General features: G+C 41.9%; 1 protein-coding gene across 3 annotated transcripts in view; it reads right to left on the bottom strand.

Annotated features, from left to right (window-relative positions):
- LOC308079967 (actin nucleation-promoting factor WASL-like) overlaps positions 1 to 3,145 on the bottom strand; it is a 56,993-nt gene extending 53,848 nt beyond the window's left edge. For all 3 annotated transcript variants that reach the window (XM_080421635.1, XM_080421636.1, XM_080421637.1), the window contains exon 1: positions 2,672 to 3,145. In XM_080421635.1, the coding sequence (XP_080277761.1) occupies positions 2,672 to 2,782 (111 nt within the window). In that variant the 5' untranslated portion in view covers positions 2,783 to 3,145. The remainder of the gene's footprint in view (positions 1 to 2,671) is intronic.
- Between the last annotated feature and the right edge of the window lie 20,962 nt (positions 3,146 to 24,107).

The following is a 24,107-nucleotide window of genomic DNA, read 5'->3' as shown; positions in this document are numbered from 1 at the left end:
CTCAGTGATATTTTGCCAGGACAAATGGCTGCAGTGGGAATTTAACCAGGGATCTCTCTCATTAGGGGGATAATCTAGGTCACTGGTTCTTAAAGTGGGGTTCAGACACTCCCAGGGGTCCTTGAAGGGGTTAAGGCGGGTCCCCAGCAATATTAGTAAAACAGTTTAATCGCTTCAGCTGCATTTAAAAAAAAAAAATAGCCTTTAGTTATTATTAACGATTTGCCAAATGCCTGCTTTTTGGACAACTTCATTAATGAGCATTAGGCCTACTCATGGAGAAACAGAATACAGTCAGGCAGAGTCAAAAGGGAAAGATGTCACTTTGTCTGTGGATAAACCAACAATGTTTGTTGAGGTACCCTGGTGCCCACTGCCCAGTGGTGGGTGCTGAATCTGATGACCAATAGAAAACTTGTCCCCAAAAAGTTGCCATATTGATACTCATGACTACTAGTTAACCACCTACTTTCTAGTACAGAATAACACAAATCAATATCCTACTCGTGTGAATGAGAAGCGTTCAGATTCACAATGAAGTAACTGAATTCCAAACGCCTTACATAATGCCCTTGTCAAATACAAGTGAATCGTGACATTGCGATGCTAATCACGAGTCATGTTATGCAGTGGTGGCGGTGGGGCTGTTTTAATGTGTTCTGATCACACTGGGGGCTGATGTGAAATGGCCACTATAATAGCCACTTAAACCCATGGTGGACCCGGGGTCCCCCAGACCCCCAGACCCCCAGGGCTCTACACACTAGATTCCGCTAGTGTTTCCCTCTACTACACCAACTCTCTGAGGTGAATACATCCCATCTACAAGCTTATAGATCAGCTATTTTTCACCGAATTAAAGTGGTTTACAGGCAAGTCGGGTCGACTCGACACACAAACTGTTCCCCGTGGACACACACATCATATGCTTCTGAAAACAGCCAAGGAAGGTTTGGTTGTTGAGTTAGTTATGTAAAGTTAATGCCAGCGCGAAATATCATTCCTTTCCCCTCCTCTCCTCTCTCTTCTCTCCCTCTCTGTTGATGGATTTAACAGCGTTGAAGGAAGAAGCATAGATTCGAACTGACAACTCCCACAACAACAGCAAAACAATCATGGCTGACATGCTGCATATCAGGTTTTTGCAGAGAGTGAAATTCAGGTTTCCTCCCGGGGTGTTTTCAGGTGTGTGTGTGGACTGTGGAGAGAGACTAGTGGAGACCGGGAGAGAGACTATAGTGGAGACTGCAACAGGAGAGCCACAGTGGCGGGCCGACGGGCCTCGGGGGCAAAAACAAAGTTTGTATTCTCACCCCAAATGTCACCAATTGACCAATTCATACCCCGTCCAGTCTTGTCGAGAAAAAAAACAGATCTACCAGTCAGATCATGTGTAGATTCGCTGTCAAGCTTTCCTCATTGATATACAACAACTAGGATCACATGACGGTTGTCTGTCACGACCGTCATGGATGAACTTCAACCTGGTGTTTGCACTTTGTCCTTTTTTAGCTCGTGCATCTACATAAGATGTCAGATTTCAAATATAAAGTGCTGACACCATGGCCACGGATGTTACAATTATGTACGGGCCCTCAGAAGTACCCGTATCGTCCGTATTGTTCAATAAAAAGCATTTTAATCCGATCGGTGGCCATTTTCTCATAGTTAATAATGTAACAGAGTGCAATACACCCCTCAACCGATAAGGGTTGCGTAGTTGAAAGCATATGGAGGAAATTCGGCCACCGACCGGATTACAATTATTTTTATTCAACAATACGGAAGATACGGGCATTGCTGAGGGCCCGTACATAATCGTAACATCCGTGGCCATGGGGTAAGCTCTTTATATTTGAAATCTGAACGTTTATGTAGATGTACGGGCCAAGACGGGAGAAAGTGCAAACACCAGGTTGAAGTTCTTCCATGACGGTCAAATAATATATGACAGTCAATTGTTTCAGGGCTAATACAACAACAATCATTTCCCAAATTCCTGAACTCCTGGTGCTGTTCTCTGGCAACAAAGTCACCAAATGACGCACAAGAAACAACATAAGACTGACACACACGCACACGCACGCGCACACGCACACACACACACACGCACACACGCACACACACACACACACACACACACAGTGGTGGAAAGTAACTAAGTACATTTACTTAAGTACTGTACTTAAGTACAATTTTGAGGTATTTGTACTTTACTTGAGTATTTCCAATTTCCAATACTTTTACTTCTACTCCACTACATCTCAGAGGCAAATATTGTACTTTTACTCCACTACAATTATTTGAAAACTTGAGTTACTAGTTACTTTTCAGATATAAACTATGACATAATGAAACATACATTAACCACTTTAGCCCTATTTTATACCTAGGCTATTTGAAAATAGCAGATCTACAAGCTCAGACGCGTTGTGAGCTTGTAGATCGGCTATTTTCAAATATTTAGTACTTTTACTTTTGGTACTTTAAGTACATTTTGATGCCAATACTTTTGTACTTTTACTCAAGTTAATTTTGAATTCTGGACTTTTACTTGTAACAGAGTATTTTTATATTGCAGTATTGGTACTTTTACTTAAGTAAAATATTTGAGTACTTTTTCCACCAATGCACACACACACACACACACACACACACATTACAAACTTACGATGCATTTCCTCCCCAGGTGGTTGAACAGACACTCGTTCTCCTGGGGGGTCAGCAGCATGGAGCCCACGTTGGAGCCCTGCCGCCGCTGGAGCGCGGGGTGTCCGCTCATTATTCACTATGTTTATGATCAATAACCAAACAGAACGAGAAGTATCACTAAAGGCAGATGATAAACAAAGTCCAGGGTACAATTCTTCTCCTGGCATCCGTGTGGCCTGGCCTCCTTCCTTCAGCCGAACATATAGATTCACGCACAAGATCCGTGTCAGGGTTTTTAAATATTTCCAAACGAGCACAAAGAGAATATTATGTCCCACTTTCTTTCCCCCCCCGTTTAGAATCAGGTCAAACGACGTCGCAGGGACGACGTCTTTATGGAAGACGACAAAACTTCTTTCCTGGGAACTCTCCCCAACACACACACACACACATACATATACTCATGCACATACACACACACCAGTTCCCATCCAATCCAACATGGCAGTGGACGGGAACAGTGTTGCCAGATGTTTTGCGAGAGAAACAAGCAACCAGGTCTATTAATTAAAACATGCCCGAAAAGACTAGGCATTTAGGCAACATATGAGCATTGGATATTTGAAAAAAAAAATGTTGTTGATTGATTGATTGAATACTTTATTAACAGTTTGCAAAAACAAGGTACTGTGGCACAGATTTATACAAAAAAAGGATTATGCAGATAAGCCCTCTGGGCTTGTTTCCATTAAGGCCCTGACTCCTGTGTATTCAATGCATCGAGGCATTTAAAGAAAAACAACAATATACAATAATATGCAAAAAAAACATCATATGAAAGAAAGACATGTACAGTAAACAGTTTGTTTTTTTGGGGGGGGGGGGGTGATGAGCATTTCCGGTGATGAGCTTAGACTTTACAGGGGCCAGTTACAATTTGCAGCCACCTGTAGGTGCTCTTTTAGAGAGGTTTTGAAGGAGGGTGAGGAGTTTGATTGATTGGTTGATTGATTGATTGATTGATTGATTGATTGAGTACTTTATTAACAGTTTGCAAAAAAAGCACAGAAAGTACAAAATGATGCTAAAAAGATTGAACCCAAGACCCTGAGACTCACTTGAAAATAGCCAATCTAGATCTACAATCTTCAAAAAATCGTGAAAAAAAAGTTACACCATTTTAACAACACAAAACGTGTGTGGTGGTCCGTCCCTGGCACACAATATTTTCAGATGGGGGGGTCCGTGGACAAATACATAATGTGGTGGGTCCTTACATTAAAGTGTTTTGAGAACCACTGATTTAAAAAAGATATATATATATTTTTAAAGAAAACCCAAATAAGCAACGCCACTTAGTTTAGAAACTACTTTAGAAACTACTTAACAGAAACAGAAGCCCAAAGTCGCTTATAATAAGCGGACATGGCAACACTGGGACGGACCTGCCTCAATCCTGCAGGTCAGGATGGGGGAGGTGGGCGCCACACTTCGGCCTGACGTTTGTCTTCCACACCGAACAACAAGATAACAATTCTGGCCGTTACAAACAATGGAAGCAGGGTTTTCGGACCGTATATAAAAGTACAACTTAACAAACGTCACGTTAAAAACGACTTGTTTTGATATGGTTGCGCTAGCGCACAACACCCCCCCCCGCTGGTGTGGAGATGGTACGTCCGCCCGTGGTTTTCCCTGTTGGAATGTACGCATGCGCAGCACGAACCAGATAAGGGTTTATACTAAGCCGTACTACTGTGTCGCGAGCTTGTAGATCTTGTAATAAAACAATGTTGATAATGAGTTATCATACCACCAGTAACTAAGTACATGTACTCAACTACTGTACTTAAGTACAATTTTTTTTTTGTTGCTTTCTTCAGTATTTACAATTTGCAATACTTTTACTTTTACTCCACCTCAGAGGGTATTATTATACTTTTACTCCACTACAATTATTTGAAAACTTTAGTTACTAGTTACTTTGTAGATTTTGATTATTGTTACAAAACATACTAACCACTTCTTCAGCACTATATATATTTCGGCTTTTTGAAAATAGCAGATCTACAAGCTCACAATGCGTCACGATGCGATGCATTGTGAGCTTGTAGATCGGCTATTTTCAAAAGATTTTGTACATGTTGAAATTGTGAAATGGGACATTCTGCACAATGAGCACTTTTACTTTTGGTCCTTTAAGTATATTTTGATGCTGATACTTTTGTACTTTTACTCAAGTACATTTTGAATACGGGACTTCTACTTGTAACAGAGTATTTCTACATTGTTGCAGTACTGATACTTTTATTTAAGTAAAACATGTGAGTACTTCTTCCATCACTGCAAACTGCAGACCAAATCCTGACAACTTTAAACCTGAACACCTGCTACTAGGGAATACAAACTAATAATATTAAAAAAGAATAATAATAATATTCAATTTATCGGCAGTTGTTCACTTCAATGCATCTTATTTTTCATTTTGTGCCGCTTCTGTCTTCTGTAGCTAATATTTTGAGAATGTATTATTTAATCACTTTCAATCTGGCGTGACTATTTTGGACACTTTTTGTTGGACACTTTGTTTTAGAAATGTTTTTCTTTTTTTAATTTCCAATAATCTCTAAATAGCAGCTCTACAACCAAGAGAGCTTTCACTATTCATCATATAATAACTTTTAACCCATTTTGGAAATGAAACCTTGAACTTGATTTTCCTTCTGATATTTATTTTTTAATAATGTATTTATTTATTATCAATATGCAGTCTAGCTGGGATAATAGATTTAGTGGATTAATGTTTGACAGGTTCATAAAATAAGGACTGCTCTCCTCAGTAAAACTATTGCACAATGTAATGGTCCTGTTATTGTAATGAACTATAAATGTATAAATATCTCGGAAAATCACGTCTGCCCCAGTTAATCCTCCATATAGCCTGATCAACAGTTAATCAACAGTGTTTGAAATATTCTCCCTGCACTATGTTGGTTTTTACTTTTGACTTATTTAGCACTTTCACAATTCTTGCCATTTTCTCTTGGATCAGTTGTTTCTCAACCAGAGGGTTGAGAGCCAAATTATTATTCAATTATCAAACCCACAACCCACTATGCGTTGTGGGTTTTCTACAGCAGTGGTTCTCAAACCTTTAAATGTCAAGGTCTCCCCTTAACTCTGACATTATGCAAATGGCACCAAATTGTATACTGTCAAGAGTTACAGACTTGTAAGGGGTCCATTTAGAACCCCCTAAAGGAACCCAGAGAGTCCCTAGAATCCACTTTGAGAACCACTGTAGCTCTACAGGGTCACAGCAGGCAAAGAGCATATAACAAAACTGTGTCATTTAACCCTGGTGTCCCTATTTTGGACGCATCATTAGGCAAGCATTTTGAAAATCTTCAGAAATGTCCAAATGTTTTAAAATATCGAACATAGTCCATAGATGATATACAAGCTCACAACACATAACACTGCGGCAGGATTGTGTACAATGAAATATAAGCGGCTGGCTACAATAATACTGGATTTTGACCTTGTTGTCAATTCTTGCTGTCAAATCAGGTCTCCATTTGAGAAGCACTGACTCGACAGATACAAGAGATTACATCTCATTCTACATGACACTAATCCAAATAGTATAAGGACTATATTGCATCTCTAAATATTATATTACAAACACTCAAAAGTACACAGATATACATAGCTCCAAACTGGTCCCACACAACAGCAGCATGCATGCCTCCTGCGTACATATTTTAACAATGTGCCTCAGGGCTGATTGGAGTCAACTAGATGTAAGCAATATGCTCGATCTGGATGCTTCACTTGGCTTCCAGGCAAGAAAGTGGTTTGAGGGTAGGGGGGCAAAAAAACAGAGCATTCCCCTTGCAAAGAATAAACCCTATAGGGTATATATATACATACTTCGCTGTTTGTCAGCTAGTGAAAATAGCACATAAGCTTCCAGAAGTGCTATTTTCAAAGAATGTTCTTATATTTTTGCCAAATGTTCTTCTTTTGTTGCCAAATGTGTCCTATTATGACATGGCCAGAATAGGGTCACTAGGGTTCATGTGTTAAGAATCCGTTTAATGTCATACTAACCCTGCATGTGTGTCAGTGTGGTTTGGATACAGGAACCTTATATACTATATGACCTGTCACCTGAGACACATGCAATACCCATTATTACATACAGTAATAACATACACAAATCAAGCACACAACGCTTGTTATCAAGCTGATGTCTAGAGTCTTACAGAAGTGCACCTTGAGAAAAAAGTAATTACAGGGCTCAGTTTTAGTTGAGTGTCTATTCAGTGGTCATCTCAGACAATCAGTCAAAAACACAAAGATACAAGAGAGAACGTATTTGAATGTAAAATCAACACTGTTATGACTTGCATTTAGACTAGTGAAAATAACCAAAGTCATCTTCTAATTGTCACTGAGGGATGTCCTCCCCCACCTCCACAAACAGTCATATAATGCTTAGTTTTGGATGATAACAAGAGATCCTTGTTGTCCCACATGAGCCCTCACCACAAATATTCCTGTATTATGTATGTTTGTACAGTACTGCATGTGTGTGTTAACTGTGTTTATGTTCGCCTCGGAAAGCTATGCAACCCCATGCACATGTGCAGTCGTGTGTGCGTGAGTGCCATTGTGTCTGTACAGTATGTTGTGTCAGAATGTGTGCAGAGTGTGTACGTGTATGTTTGTTTAAATTCCAGAGCCCCAGGCTGTCCCTGACATCCTTCCACCCCAGCAGGGTCACGTTGAGGGGAAAGAAACTTGACACACACTGACACAGTCTATATGTTTTCCTTGTTTTCTTTATATCTCTATTATTTTCCCCATCTTGAAAACTGCAAATGATGGGAGCTTGCACGGCAATGAATTTCCACCCACATTTGTAAACCTGTAAACCTGTATAGTTGAAGTTCAGTGGTGGACGAAGTAAATATGTACTTGAGTATAAAGTAAAGAAGAAAAAAAAAAGTTTTACAAAAGTACTCAATTGTATCAAAATGTGTCGAACGTTTACGAACATAGCCAATACAAGCTCACAGTGAGCTTATAGATTGGCTATTTTCGAATAATAGGCTAATCTAAATCTGCAGAGTGAAAAGTACAATATTTGACTGAGATGTAGTGGAGTAGAAGTATAATATAGTATAAAGAAAATGGAAATACTCAGGTAAAGAAAAATTACCTAAAAAATGTACTTACAGTAAGTACAGTACTTAAGTAAATGCACTTGCCAACAGGCTGTACTTGCTTAAGCCCCGCCCCCCTCTGTGTTCCTATTGGCTGGGCTAAACAGCCATTAGTCCAGTTCCCAGCATGCTAAAGGCCCCAAACTTGGTGGGTACTCTTAGACGGCCAATAAGGGCAGCCTATAATTTGCTGATACCCCGCCCCATTTGTGTTCCTATTGGCTAGGGTTCAAACAGCCATAACTCCCAAGTATGCTAAATGCTTCAAACTTGGTGGGTGATCCCACAGACTTCCAATTTCATAAAATATGACCAATTGACCTGTTTGTTTGGAAGTAAAGATCATAGACTCCATACTACGATTGTTCGTCTCATTCACTAACTTCCACAGTGGTGACCCTGTACATTTAATTGAACATGTAGCAAGGTAACGCAGCGCCCGCTGCTGCTGCCATAGCGGTGTTTGCGGCTATTGTAAAGCTGCCAGAATTTTGGCAACATGACCCGGCTCCGTGGTTCCAGCATATTGAGGCACAGTTCTACCTCCGCGGAATCACGGTGGATGACACCAAATACTACCACGTATAGGCAACGTTTAATTGAAAAAGTTACACAGTATGATTTTAAGCCCAATTTATACTTGGTCCCCCCCCCCAACTTGTTCAGTCTTGTTGTGAGCTTGAGTATAAATAAGTATAAATTAGGTAAGCTATTTCAGACAAGTGAGATGTGATTGTGCTACACAGATCAGTTTTATAGGCCAGCACATAACAGTACAAGTAGTTTGACTTGATACAGGTAGAGTATAGCTGCACGTGTTGCCCTGCTTAGGGAGAGAGTTTAACTTCTCGTCAGACTTGAAAAACCAGAGGAACTGGCACCTGAGCCGAGAAGCCTCTGGAAAACTCTACCATACCCTGACTGATCCACAGTCACTTAATGTTCCTCCCTCAGTAGGTCACCATAGTGTTACGCATGACAACAACCTTCCGACTCCGTTTGCCACCGCTTGTGTTGTGTCATGCTATGCTAGGATATGTCTGTCTATTTGCCATAGGTCCCTGCTAGGTGGAGGAAGACAGTCATTTACGTGGAATCGCCTGGGTCTGGTGCAGATCGGAACAGATTTGGAGAGCTGAGTGAGAGAGTAAGACAGTATATATATATATATATATATATATATATATATATATATATATATATATATATATATATATATATATATATATATGTGTGTGTGTGTGTGTGTGTGTGTGTGTGTGTGTGTGTGTGTGTGTGTGTGTGTGTGTGTGTGTGTGTGTGTGTGTGTGTGTGTGTGTATTGTGAGAGAGAGATTATTGTGAGAGAGAGAGAGAGAGAGAGCTGTCAAAGAGACAGGGGGAAGGGAATACAGCACCCTCCCACCACCATGGAGCTCCAGGTTCAATTCCCAGCTGCAGTGCCTCAGGCGCTTCTGAGTGGGCCAGCTGTATCATAGGTGGTGCACACCTGAAAAGGAGGGCGAGATTCTTCAGCTTCTTTTGTCCCGATGCCTTCTTCGCCCCAAGATGCTCCAGATGGTCTATGACTCAGTGGTCCACTTCCGGATTGCCAAGACCCTGGGATGACTTTGGGCCAGAACATAATCAATGGTTAATTTAAGAACTGGAACTTTGACTGACCATCTTATGCAAATGCTGTTGCTATAAAAGTTAATACAGATTTATGTGGTATATAACTGCATACTGATAGAACTGCGTGTGTAATCAAATGTTACAGGTGCAGATAGAAATACGTGGGGTAATCATTTTGAGCTGGCCTCATCCTTGAATGTTGTACAAATAGTTAATTAAAAGGTTCAAAAAGAACATCTGGAGACAGACCCTTTCGAACGGAGATAAACAAGCTCTTTCATAGTATAGGAGCTCAAGGTCTCTTCTTAGATATGGAGAGAAACTGTATGAAACAGCTGCCTGTTATTCACTCAAACATGGATAAAGGCAATCTTCAGGTGGGGGTAGATTCTCTATTTGGACATTATAGCTCAGTGGTTCTCAAACTCTTTTACATTCAAGGAACCCCAGTTTCATATGCAAGTCATGGACCCCCATAACTGATTGTACAAATGTGTACACTCTTATACACTCTGTAACTACGAGAGTGTTCATTTGTACACTCTTATACACTCTGTAACTACGAGAGTGTTCATTTGTACACTCTTGTAGTACAGACCTTTTAGGGTCAATTTAGTTCCAAACTATCAGTAATTTAGCAGGGGATCCTGTTGAAGCCCTTCAAGGACCCCTGGGGGTCCCTAGACTCCCCATTTGAGTATCACTACTAGCCTAATATGTAAGACTGTAACATATTTTGTAAACTACTCACAAAATAATTTGCCGGGCCAGATATCATCGCTGGCGGGCCAGTTCTGGCCCACGGGCCGCCTATTGCCTAACACTGGTCTAGGGGCATTGAATGGCTGGGAGAGACTTCCCAGCATGCCTTAGGGTGCTTCTGTTTGTGTTAAGTTTCAGTGTGCTTATTACTTAGTTAAGTGAATGGAATATTTCTTGATATCCTGTTTATCGTGCAATTAATTATTGGTAAGGAACTTTGCATTAAAAAGCAGCAAATAAACCTCATACTATGAATTAAGAACCTTCCAGGAAAATTATGAAATTATGAAAGCGCATGGTTTACATTATGAAGTGCTTCATTTTAGTGTGAAAGCACAAAAGTAAATAGTTAATTCTCTTACCACTCAACCCAGTTCAAATACAAGGCCTACATCAAACAGAATAAGGCGGGTGGGATCTCAAACCAAATCTCCCAAAATAGATTCCAAAGGTTTCACAATAAAATCTTTATACCGTATATATTCAAGCAAACCAATAACTTTCTTGCAATCCTGGATATTTTTGGTTATTGTTCTATAGTATGGAATAAAAGATGAGCAGTCATCTTGGGAGACAGAATTTAATGCCAAGTTCCAGTGATGCTAGAAAGGTAACATAAGGGGAAGTGCCAGCACGAGGATAAGGACCCAGCTAAAAGGACGGTCTCTGCAGGGATGGCTTAGCTCTACGCTACATGGATGCCGCGTTTGGAATATTTTGTCACACATGAACTTGTTAAATGCCTCAAGGCTCAGTGACTGCCCTTTGAAAATGACAGGGGGCCACTAAGTAGTATGAGGTTAATTAGGTTTGTAAAGCCCGCCACCTTGTGGATGTACATAGAAATACAGCCGTGTAGAAATACAGCCATGTAAAAATGTGTATCCTTTCAGTTAAAGGTCACCAAGCCTACAACTCTTTTACATCAATAATTGATTCATAACTTCACAGCAGGAAACTTCACAATTACAGATTTTCTGTTAGTCACTGAGCTACTTTAGTGGAACAATGGTGGGTTATATGGCATGACAGGTGATGAGAGAGGCACTGAGACGTTATAGTTCACTTTCTACAACCAGACTTTTGAAAGTAAAATATATTAGCCATCATTATAAATCCTATAATAGTGTAGACCATCTTGTGGCTGCATCTAACTGATGCCACACTACATATGTTATTATGACAGGTAAAACTACAGAGACTAGTGGCCTATGGCACATTCTTGACAAAATAACATTCTCAGAAAACCTTCAGTATAGTAAATAAATAAATGAAATTTTGTATGTATATTTTACGTAATTTTGATCCACACACACACACACACACACACACACACACACACACACACACATACACACACACACACACACACACACACACACACACACACACACACACACACACACACACACGCACACACGCACACACACACGGCAAAACATAAAAATAAAAAAGTAAATTGTATGTACGTATACAATATATACCGTGGCTTGAATTTAACATCAGCATACCAATACAACCACAAAAGTGATCTCACCACACTGAACTCATTGATTGGGTGCTCCAGCTAGCATTTCTGGTATCCTAGCAACCAAGAGCTCCATGTAACTGGACACACATGCAAACGTCAAGAAGCACCTCAACACCGCTAGCATCGCCCTGAGGGATCATGTTCTGCTATTCACGCATACCTTTGGACACCATTTCACCATTCTTTGTTTGTTTTTGTAATGACTAAAACGTCTGCGGTGGTACTCTTATTGAGAAATGGAGCTAAGCTGTTCATCTGGACTGTGTAAGTAAGCATCTGTTACCCCAATTTGGGTACTTTGCGCATTAAGCCACAGTCCCCCATAACTCAAAGAGTGTACACTCTCTGAGTTACAGATCTGTACGGGTCAATTGATTCTTAACTATCAAATAATTTGCTTCGGGACCCCCTGGAAACCCCTCAAGGGCCCCTGGGGATAGATACAATAGATAGATACAATAATATGTATTAGTGACTGGAAGCAGGAAACAGCTGAACAATGTTTCTAAAATATCTTGCTAATCAAGGACCAAAATGTATTCTCTTACACAATATCATTAAAGCAAAGAAATACAATTTGTAAATGAAAGAAAATAAAATAAAACGCCAGTTTTCCTTTCCAGGGGCAGTCTACTTTCCTTTGGGATTTAAGATCCGTCTGTCAACTAGTGGAACATGGACAGACGTAAACATGGCAGCATCACATAAAGCCGGATGTTGAACCGCACAAGTCCCAGCACATGGATGCTCCCCCAAACACACCCAACTGGTGTGGTCACCCACTGGGCCAGCAGCATCAGCAGCATGCCATGGAAGACCCTGGTCCTCTCGCTGAGGCTGCTGCTGGTCCTGCTGGGCGATGTGCTGCAGACCAAATGTGCCGCAGGTTCCATCCCACCAGCACTTTGTCCTTCCCATATGAAACTCAACAGTGGGCTTCCTAATTGTAGCGTCCCAGCAGGAACATATTTCTCCATCAAACTCCCGGCTCTCCCAGAACTCATGGCACAGACGCACAGCTACAAGGTGAGATGAGATGAGCTTTGGCAGTGGACTCCCATTGGAAAATATTTTGTGCCAGGGACCCCCATAAAGGATTTTTCAATGTTTCTCGAAAATAGACGAATAATTTAAAATAGCTTAAATGTTTAAACTGTTTCTCATTTTGCTGGGGACCCCCTGGAACCCCACAAAGAACCCCTGGAAGTCCCTGGACCCCAGTTTGAGAACCAATGCTTTATTGTATGGCGATATACATTACTTTGAAGCATTCTTTTTAGATAGCATCTTGAAAACATAATAGCAATTATACTACAGTATATTTGTAGCATTTGTTCCTAACACAAGAGAGAGAGACAGACAGACGGACTGACAGACAAACGGCCGGGCGGGCGCGCGCACGCACGCACGCACGCACGCACGCACGCACGCACGCACGCACGCACGCACGCCGAACCATTTTCTTACACCAGATGATAATACCAATATCCCTCTCATACCCAGCTATCATTGGCTGATGATGTGGCTCCACTACCCCAGTGGCTGATGTTTGATCATCGGACAACCAGGCTGTCTGGCCTGGCTCTGAGAGAGGAGCGTGGGATCTACCATCTTAAAGTGTCTGTCACTGGAGTTATGTGTACAAGTACTGCCTCTTTCTATCTCCATGTTAACAACGGCACAACGGTTGAAGGGAATCCACACCCCACTCCTGGAAGGTAAGCTGGGAACTCAATCATACCTATGATACATTATTTTTCAAATCAGTATGACTGTGACCTAGTTATAAACAATTACAACTGGGTCAAATGATCATGTAGCATTTCCGTGACAATTACATAAACTATCCTTTAAATTTATAGCACTTTGTGAAGTTGAAGTTTGTTCTTTGTTATGCTTTCTTCATCTTTTATTTTTATATTTATCTAAACCTTATTATTTAATGCAGTCAGTCACCCAGTTCCCCCACAGAGATCAAAAAATCAATTATTTTCAGTGAATCATTATCTTAATAATAATGTTGTTTTGTCTCTTTACCTGACCGGGACAGTCTTGGCTGCCTTGTGGGGGAGACAACCATCTGGGCTGACCTTCTCCTCCAGCTGAATGCTGGGAGCCTGGGAGTACGGCAGCGTGTTCGCTTGGTCAGCACCATGGCCGACTACCTCCGACTGCCACTCAGCTCTGTTGGCCTCCTCTCTGTGAGAAAACCCTCTGCTCTCCGACAAGAGAACCTCAGAGTCTGCAGGCAAGGAGGGACTGATAAGAAATTGACTAAATCTGGTGCCGAGGAGACACAAGGGATCATGGGAGACACCGGCGAGCTTCTCTGGCCCATCGGTTGCGGAGGGGAGGAACAACTGTCAGATTTGGCCATGATTCTGGAACACAGTACCACTGAGGGGAAGATCGGCAGCTTGCTGGAAGTTCCCGTTCAGGGATGGAGGGTGCTTTGCACAGCTGAAGGGGTGCATCGTATGGTGAAGAGGGGCTTAAGAGGGCCAAGAAACACACCTACACCTCATATGGTCGTCCCACCTCCAAGTAAAATCCAAGAGACGGCAAAACTCAGGGAGTATTCACAAGTCTATGCTCCTTTCATCTTGACCACTCTAAGGGTGCACACACATTCGCAAAGCTTCAGGTTCTCATCTAAATATGAGAGTACAAAACAAGTGGCAACAGACCTGAAGCCAACACACACACAGGCTTCAATTGATATTACAATATTCAGTGCCAGCATAGGAGTCTTACAATCACCACTCCCATCCCATCAGGACCACCTGTGGCCAGTGTCACTCCTCAGGGCATTCACACTCGCTCCTGAGCAGCATACGCAAATACAAAAGACGTCCGTCAAAACTGACGTGACGTCAAGTGAAGCGCAGGGAATCCGGACATCGTCGACTCTCCTGTCCTCAATCAAGCAGACAGTTCCTCTCCTGTACAGTGAGCATTCACACGCTTTGTTGGACCGGCAAACGCTTCAGCATAAGACTTATTATGTCTCAAGTCTGTCCACATCCACCTGCAGGGAGCTGGCCTGCAGCCAATCAAATGAGTTCACTGAGCAGCTTTCTGCCGATTACATGAAAGTGAGCGAGCATTTTGCCTTGAAGATACCAAACCCTCTAAAACCGACTGGCAGTAGCGAACAGCTGCTGGAAGCTACCTCAGCCCCGCCATCAAAGCCACCTTCCCTTTTGCTCAGGACAACCGGGGAGTTTGAGAAGCCATCAAAACTAAGTCACATTTTACACACTGTGGTCGGAGAGAAACCTTTCGTCGACAACACTCGCCCTAGCACATTATCAAGTTGGAGACCAGATGGGGTTTATCCCTTGCCGCCACAAACATCCACTACCAGAACCGGTCACTATTTTTATCCTTCACTGACGACACAGACCCTGGTTTCCTCCAGCATTTCTCACATGTTGACCTATGACCCTGACAACAGAGGATCCCTTGTTGCCATCCAGACTCTCAACCCTGGTGCTGAGGGAAAACCCGCCTCCATGACTGGGTCTCATAGAACCAGGCACCCTGAATCAGAAAGCCAGATCTCGGTGAGATCACTGGGTAAGTCTTGGGTGCTTTGACCTGTGCGTGACCATGTAGGATTGTTCTGGGTCCCTAGTCATTCATGTTTGTGTCTAAGCCCTGCGTTTAATGACTGCGGTTTGACTGAAGGGCAGCCAAATGGTCATTGGCAAAGGCTTGGGGTGTTGTTCTGTTAGTCACATGGAAATATGACTAAACATGATTGTTCTAGGACCAGTCATCTATGGCTGCACTCCAGTGACTTCTCTGTCAAGTGGACACCCAGTGCTTAATGAATAAGCTCTGTGGTATTTGAACACCTAGATGAATATTATACAGGATTGTTTGGTCCTAGTTTGTATGAGTCTAGAAGAGAAATGCGGGTGACTCTGTGGGACCCAAACGTATGAAAATAAGCCCTGTTTAAAGATAGTGAAAATAGTTGATCTACAAGCTTGATTTTTTTCCCTCTGAAAATCTTGAAGAATGTTTGAAATATATATTTTTAAGTTTTTCCTGTAGGAACGATTAATTACTGTGCAACCATAGGCTTGGGTAACACTGCTCTATATTAATATAAAAGATTGTTTTCTATTTATCAATTCCACAACAATGTTAAATCCTGTAGTTAATAGAAATGTATGAATTGTTTTTTTTTATAGATCACACCACACACATGCTAAAGACCACAGAAGACCAACCTACAGCCACAGAAACACTATCACTCCATCGATTCTCATCAGCTCCCCGTCAAACTCTAACAGGAGATGTTGGTGTAAGACTGAACACAACAGCATCATCATCAGCGTCATCATTTTGGACAGCATCAGTGACAGCATTTTCCAAGTTACAATCTCTTCAGTTGATGCAAGAGCTGTCCCCAACCCCACCTCTAAGGACTGATGTATTAACACATTTAATGTCTCAAAACAAATCCCAAAATATTTTGTTAATAACTAAGCAGGTAACTATACCTGTACAACATGAAATTATTGAAAGTATAACAGCGAGGCCATCTATCCTCTCTGAGACATTAACCCAACAAACGGACATGCTTCACTATTTTCCTCCAACCCCATCTCTCCCAAGAGAACCGTTATCTGGTGTATCACCAGATGTGTCAAAAGTACATCAACAAACGGAACTGGAGGCTTCGATGCCAGTTCTGTTGTCAACACAGGGGACAACTCTGACGACAGCTACACAAACTTTACCTTTAAACGTTGGGTTGAATAGTGTACAAATCCATCCATCCAACACAGCATCTCCATTTATTGAAGAGAGTCTGAAGGCGCCATCCTCCATGTTGCGGCCACTTCAATCAGCATCCATGTCGGTGTTCTCTGTTACTGGCAGCTTGACAAAAACTGCTTTGCAACTGGATCTCAGCTACGTGATTTCAGTGACCTTGCTGTCAGGGTTAGGGGTGATGATGATGAGCACACCTGTATATTTTGACACAAACAAAGTAACACCAACAGTGAGTTCCAATGCTTTATTATCAACACAATCATCCTGGAATCCAAGAACAGTTTCACATTTGATCGAAAGCACGCAGATCATTTCAGTGCCGTCAGCTTTGACAGCTTCTATCACACTAAGGTCGTCAATCACCTTAATTACAAGCGATCAATACTCTCACATCACCTTAGAGCCTGGGATGACACCGGGGCAACATTCAACAACAGCATTCACAGTGACCAACATTTCACCAGGCCCAACCTACAGCGTTACTCGTACAGACTTACTGACATTTCTAGGTGACGTTGAACCAACACCCCAGTCATATTCTGGTGCTATAGCTCCCTCTAGTGTCCAAGGAGCTCATACTGAGCTCAACCTTCCACACATTCAGAGCCTAAAGCCCTCATTTCCACAGTGTGACTCCTCTCTGGCACAGGGAATGGTAGGTGGACATTGGTGTACACACCCACAGAACAGCACTTACTCTGAACACTCCAGATTTGAGGTTACAGCTGTCTCTACTGATTATTTGGACTTGGAGTCATATAAAGATGAGCGATACCCGACTGCTTCTGCATCACGGTTGAACATATTTGACCAAACTGGACAATTCCTCTCCATCCAGGCCGGGGCAGACATGTCTGAGAAATATTATATTTCAGTGTTTCCCACTGAAGATGTCAGAGAGGAACCACATCCTTCAGAGGGAATGATCTCTACACTATTTCCATCACTGATGGAAAAGTCTACCAGTGCTGCGCCTACTCTCTCAGAGTTCAACCTCATCCTCGGCAACGTTGAGAGCTCAAACTCACTGTTCAATTCCGTGGGCCACAGTTTCTCAGTAATCTCACGAAGCACCTTAGCATGGATTGGAACGACCCACAGTGGAGATGGAGTCACGTCACAGAAGCCCTCATTAGTCGGCCAATCGGCCTCCACGCTGCCAAAGGTTCCAGACAGCAGAGCAATCCCAGTGTGTCCGTTCACAGGAGGACACTTTACTCCACTGATCCCAAGTGCCAGCGTCAGTCCACATTATAGGACTTCAGTCACTGTAATAACATCAGCGCAGGCAGGAGAGGTGAATCTGGGCATTACAGCATCTACAAGCCAGAGCTCTGTGCTCCCATCTTCTACCACTGTTTCCCTGTCAGGTTGGTAAACTACCATCGTTCCCAATAATAATGATAACACATAAATAAACTAGTAAACAAATAGGTAGACAAAGAGAGACACACAGACAGGCAGGCAGGCAGGCAGACAGACAGACATAGACAAGTACATACATAGATGAATGAATGAGTGACATCCATCTTTAAAGCAAAAGTGTAGAGGGAGTGTAGCGCCCAGGATTACGTAGACAATTGGCACTGGGTGAAAAAATGGGGTGAAAAAATCGCGGGAAAAAAAAAAAGCAACAGTGTAGTACTAGAAAAGCTGCCTGTAAAAACACACAGCAAAGCCTGGGAACGCCCAAGGTGGCTAATTGTACGCAATAAAATGGGCTATGATATATTGTCAGATCATTTAGTTGGTAAATACGTTAGCTGTGCGAGGGATAATGAATGATGAGCAGCTCATTGTTGAGAAATAAACCCAGACAGGTTGAGTGGACGGTGGACCCCTGTACGCGAAGCGGAGCTAGGGTCTTTATCGCCCTCAAGGGCCGGGTTATCCCACTTAATACGTGTCTACTAAATAAAACAATTAATAAAAGCATACAAAATGTAATATTTCATTGATTTTAAAAGGATTGAATTGCTTACCGTAAAGAAATATATTGCATTAGATTATGCCAGGTGCGTCCAGACTTCAGTGCAACAGGTCAGCTCAAAACTCCAGTAGAAAGTGTTGAGCTAATATTAATATTATGTAACTGCATTGTTGCCCATTTCTCCTCTGCCTCAAATGTAATTAAACCCATTATTTAGTGTAGGCTGCTGCTTAGCTGTAAAATGACTGTGTTTAAGCTATGTGTATGTGCCCTGCCTTAATTGTTGAATGGCCAAAAAAAACCACCATGGATTGATTGACTACATGGTTTCAGGTGCATCCGTTGGTCTGTTATTGTTAGAATCAAGCATTAACAACATATAAACCATTTGTTTGTTTACTGCAGTTCTATGATAGTCATTGCTAGTAGCCCACCTGCCAATTAGCTGTTGACTACCTGCCAACCAATCAGAGACCAAGATCATTACTTTAATTTACACAACTGCTACTACCGCGTTCACCCCAACATTACAAGAAAAACAACAACCAGTGGTGGAAAAAGTACTCAAATTCTTTACTTAAGTAAAAGTACCAATACTGCAATATGAAAATACTCTGTTACAAGTAAAAGTCCAGAATTCAAAATGCACTTGAGTGAAAGTACAAAAGTATTGGCATCAAAATGTACTTAAAGTATCAAAAGTAAAAGTACTAAATCTTTGAAAATAGCAGATCTACAAGCTCACAATGCGTCGCAATGCGACGCGTTGTGAGCTTGTAGATCGGCTATTTTCAAATAGCCTATGTATAAAATAGAGCTAAAGTGGTTAATGTATGTTTCATAATATCATAATTTATATCTGAAAAGTAACTAGTAACGAAAGTTTTCAAATAATTGTAGTGGAGTAAAAGTACAATATTTGCCTCTGAGATGTAGTGAAGTAGAAGTAAAAGTATTGGAAATTGGAAATACTCAAGTAAAGTACAAATGCCTCAACATTTTACTTAAGTACAGTACTTAAGTAAATGTACTTAGTTACTTTACACCACTGCAACAAATCCACAAAAGTTTAAAGAAACTAAGCGTGGCTTATGCCTAACATGGGACAAACAGTAGCTCCTATCTGAATACTTAATAATAGGTCAGTACCAGTGTGTACAAGTAAGAACATAATAATAATAATAATAATAATAATAATGATGATGATGGCATGACAACAGGGGTTGGAGATGGTCTATTCTTCTCAGGCTTCTCCTGGAGACTAGTCAGGGCTGGGGTTTTATAGCCTCGTGGAGGCACCGGGCCCAGGTGCTCTCCAATGAGCAATCAGCCCCACCCTGCTCCCCTATAGGGCAAGAGTTAATGCAAGGCATGTACACCCACAACCAGGCCAAGATGCATCTTGGGTAGTCTGATAACTAATAATTTATGTTGAAATAACAATACTAACAATAAATGGGGGGGTTCCAAGTTCAAATTCAGTAACGTTTGCTTCATCCAGGAACAAGTATTTACTTTTTTCAACTATGATTATTTTGGGTGACACCATGAGTGTGGTTACCAGTTCACCTGAGACCCTTAAATAGCCTACTCATCCCTGAGTTATCAGAAGCAAATGTTGAAATGATGCTTCGCTGAGGACAGTCACCTTGCCAATTAGTGCATTTCTGTTCTCCTGTTGACCCAGTATGACACTGACAACCTTGATTCCATCAAGTGTAAGGTGATCTGCAGGGACCCTGATGGAGGGCAGTAATTGGTTGTGACATTGACTGAGAGATAACAAGTCTGATCACATCTGCAAAAAAAATTTACCACTTAAACCCTCTAGTAAACTGGACCCGAGTTGGATGTGAACTTGGATTTTTTTAATAGCCAATCTATAAATTCATGAGCTTGTAGGTCGGCTATTTTTGGCTAATGTCCGTCCCCCCCCCAGAATATGGACGCTTCGGTTCAACCATGTGATGACTTAACAATTCCTAGTCATGTCTGTTCATGAAGTTATAATGAACTAGATCTGGACATGTCATTATAGAACAATTCTGCAAAAATAGCTATTCAGCAAGTAACACTTATATTTTGCAATATAAATCTAGACCACTGGTAAGTATACATTCTTTACTTTATTTGTTTATTTGGTAGGGACATTAATGAACACTAAAACATGATTTAGCCTATATACATACACATGTGTAAATATGCCAGATTTAGCGTAAGCTAATTTCCATCCATAATCCCCCTCATAACCATCTCCTAACATGTTTGTCCACTCCAGACTCAATTTGAATATAACTGATTTGGGGGCGCCCACTGGCCTAGCGGTCCAGGCACATATCACAAATAGGCTCTACAGCCTACCCGACAGCGTGTTGCAAGTTCGAATCCCGATTCCAATTACCTTTGCTGCATGTCACTCCCCGTCTCAATAAAGGCAGAAAAGCCCCCAAAAATATAGAAAAAACTAAGCGATTTGAATGTTTTAATACATTGGTGTTTCTGTGCAATCATTGCACTGAAATACCAGTGTATGAAAACCTCACCAGACAACAATTATTACACCAGTGGTTTTGTGAATGACTACTACTTTTGAATGCACTTATTGTAAGTCGCTTTGGATAAAAGCGTCTGCTAAATGACTGTAATGTAATGTAATGTACACTTCCACTGAATTGACCTTAAACCTACAGCAGTATCAATTCCAAGATATCACATTAACTGAAATCAAAATCTAAAGTGACCTTTAACCAGACAGTTCTTCAGAATAGCAAATTCTGAATAATCTTTAGACAGTGGGACAGCACATTAGGAATATGATAGTGATAAACTGCCATGATAAAGTGATTAAACATCTCATAATTATCATTTCAGGGCCTGCAAATCTACCCCCTAAAGTGTTGCACGCTATCCCAGCTCTGATGGCCACTGTTGGCTTCCCGTTCCACTACGCCATCCCACCAGCTACCTTCCTGGACCCGGAGGATGGGGAGGCTGACTCCCTCTCACTGGAAATGAGGCTCCTTAACGGGCCTCCCTTAAACGCTGGCTCCTGGATGCGGTTGGACGGCCTGGAGCTTCGCGGTGTACCTCTGGAGGTGGACCTCCAGTTCACACCTCAGCATCTTGTCCTGGCCGCCCACGACCGTCAGGTAAGGCTGCAGGCTGCTGCTATTGATTATTTCCTGATTCATTCTGATTACGTTTAAGATCAATCAAATAATCGAGAAACATGTTTTGTTTAATGCATTTAAAATGTTATACACCAATGATTCAACACGAAAAAATGTGATTATATGTTTTATATTAGGATTAATCGACTTCACCCATTTTCAACCTGTGTTCATATAATAGGTCCTCACTAATGCTATGACACCATTTTTGTCTATTCGGTCTGTGTCTCAGAGGAGGGCTGTGGACAGTTCAGAAACCTGTGACATCATCGATGTATGCTACCTTTCCAGGTAGCATATAATGGAAGCCAGTTTTCTCTCATTAATTAAAGAAAACTGAAATCTTAAAAAAAAACATTCCTAACGATGATGTCACTGGTAGACAGGTTTCTGAAAAGTCCACAGCCCTCCTATGAGACACAGACACAGAGTAGAAAAGAATTACACAATTTTATCATGAGCATTAGTGAGGATCGAATCGTTTTGCAACACAAATAATCGATTTTATCGATACTAAGTACGTTGTATTTAGCAATTTTAAGAAGAAAAAAGAGAAAGAGGGGTTTAATTACTTTTCCATTTCATATAGCTACACTTGGTTTATCGATAAATGTGTGTAATCTCTGTGTTCATGTCAAGGTGCGGATTTGTCCATATGTGTTCAAATACAATGTCCATATATTTGCCAGAGAATCAGTGTTTACTTATCTATATCCATAATAATTCATTTTCCCTTTAAAAAGCCTGCACTATCCACACGTTTCACACAGATATTTTTTTTTTGCTAAATAGTTAATGTATGGACTTTAAATCATTGAATCGTATCGTATTGCCATGAATTAACCAATATCGTCCATGTATCCTATCGTCAACCATGTATCGTGATGCGTATCGTATTGCTGTTAAAATGTATCGTTACACCCCTAGTGAAGATAGGTTGAAAATGGGTGAAGTCGTCCTTTAAGCCCCGTTTCATCTCAGAGTTGTTTTAAATAATCGATTAAATCAATTAACTGCTGCACCCATATCAACAGGGTCTTAGTGCCTGGCTGCCCCTGACCCTAGACCTCCGCCGCAGCTCTGCGGACCCCTGCCACCTCTTCACCCTTACGGCTCATCGAAGCCTCCACTCCATCCTACGCCAACGTCGAAGGGTGGAGCTCCTGTTGGACAAGTTATCTGGCTTCTTCAACGACTCCGGCGGCGACCATCTCTCCGTGGTCTCCATGACACCTGGCTCCACCGTGGTGACTTGGTACAATTTCAGCTTATGCGAGAGGTAGGCCTATCACGATGGTTACATAATCACAATTGATGATCACAATTATTTTGCATAATGGGTCATAATCGTTTCCAATCATCTATTAAAAGTAGCGGAAATAGCAGATCTACGTGCTCACAGCACGTTGCATTGTAAACTTGAAGATCAGCTATTTCCACTATTTCATTATCTAAAATAAAAATTAAGAATACATTTATTAGATAATTATTGCCAGAGTACATTATTTATTTTGAGTATTGGTACCGGTCATTATCAGTAATTTCTGCCCTGTGCAATGATTTTCTAACAAAACCTAAAAGGCAAACATTATTTTTTTGTATTTCTGTCCCAATGTTCAATGCCAAAACCACAATTAGATCTTTATAAATCGCAATCATTTTGTATAACAATTAATCATCAAGTAAAATGTCATGATCGCGACAGCCCTAGCGAGAGGAGTCACAGCACAGAGACGCGGTGCCAAGTGGGTCACATACAGAGGATGTGGTCGGAGATGAGCTCCAAGGATGGGAGGGTGAACCCTGCGTTCAGCAAGGCAATGCTCCCCGAGTTCCCCATCACCAAGGTAGGACCTGTGCACTACAGACTTGACTGCTTCTCAAATCATTCCAGTCCCACGCCTGGTGAGACTGGTGGCCCTACGGTCTTCACAAGCACTCCGACTCCTAATTTAGGCATCAGTACTTCCACAAATCCCGCTACGGACACCAGTGTTCCCCCAAAGCCCACTTCCAACACCAGTGTCTCAGCATCAATGCCGAATAATACTACCACCAGCTCCGTACGACAAGCAGACGCTGATCTGTGGATGGCCGGCGTGCTTACAGCCCTTCTGGTCGTCTGCTTCCTCATTCTGGTGGTCATCCTCGTCGTTGCGGCGCTCTACTTCCGCAAAAGGCACCGGAGGATGAGAACGGTTACGTTTTTCCCTGCGGGCAGGGTGCACTCCGTTCACACCGTGGATAAGAGAGCCATCAGGCCCAGGCTTCCTCCGTTGTTCCAGGCCGAGTTTCCTCCACCGCCACCCAGACTGTGGATCAGCCTGACGCCAGAGGACAAGGGGCTGCTTAGCTCAGCCTGTGGGCAGGGTGGAGGAACCTTCAACAAGGTGACGTTTCACGGTCACGAGCAATACAGGCGTCTCC

Source organism: Gymnoscopelus braueri, assembly GCF_963280865.1.
Source record: "Gymnoscopelus braueri genome assembly, chromosome: 23".
Taxonomy (NCBI): Eukaryota; Metazoa; Chordata; class Actinopteri; order Myctophiformes; family Myctophidae; genus Gymnoscopelus; species Gymnoscopelus braueri.
Note: the sequence above shows the minus strand (reverse complement) of the source record. Positions and strands in the feature narration are given on the sequence as shown.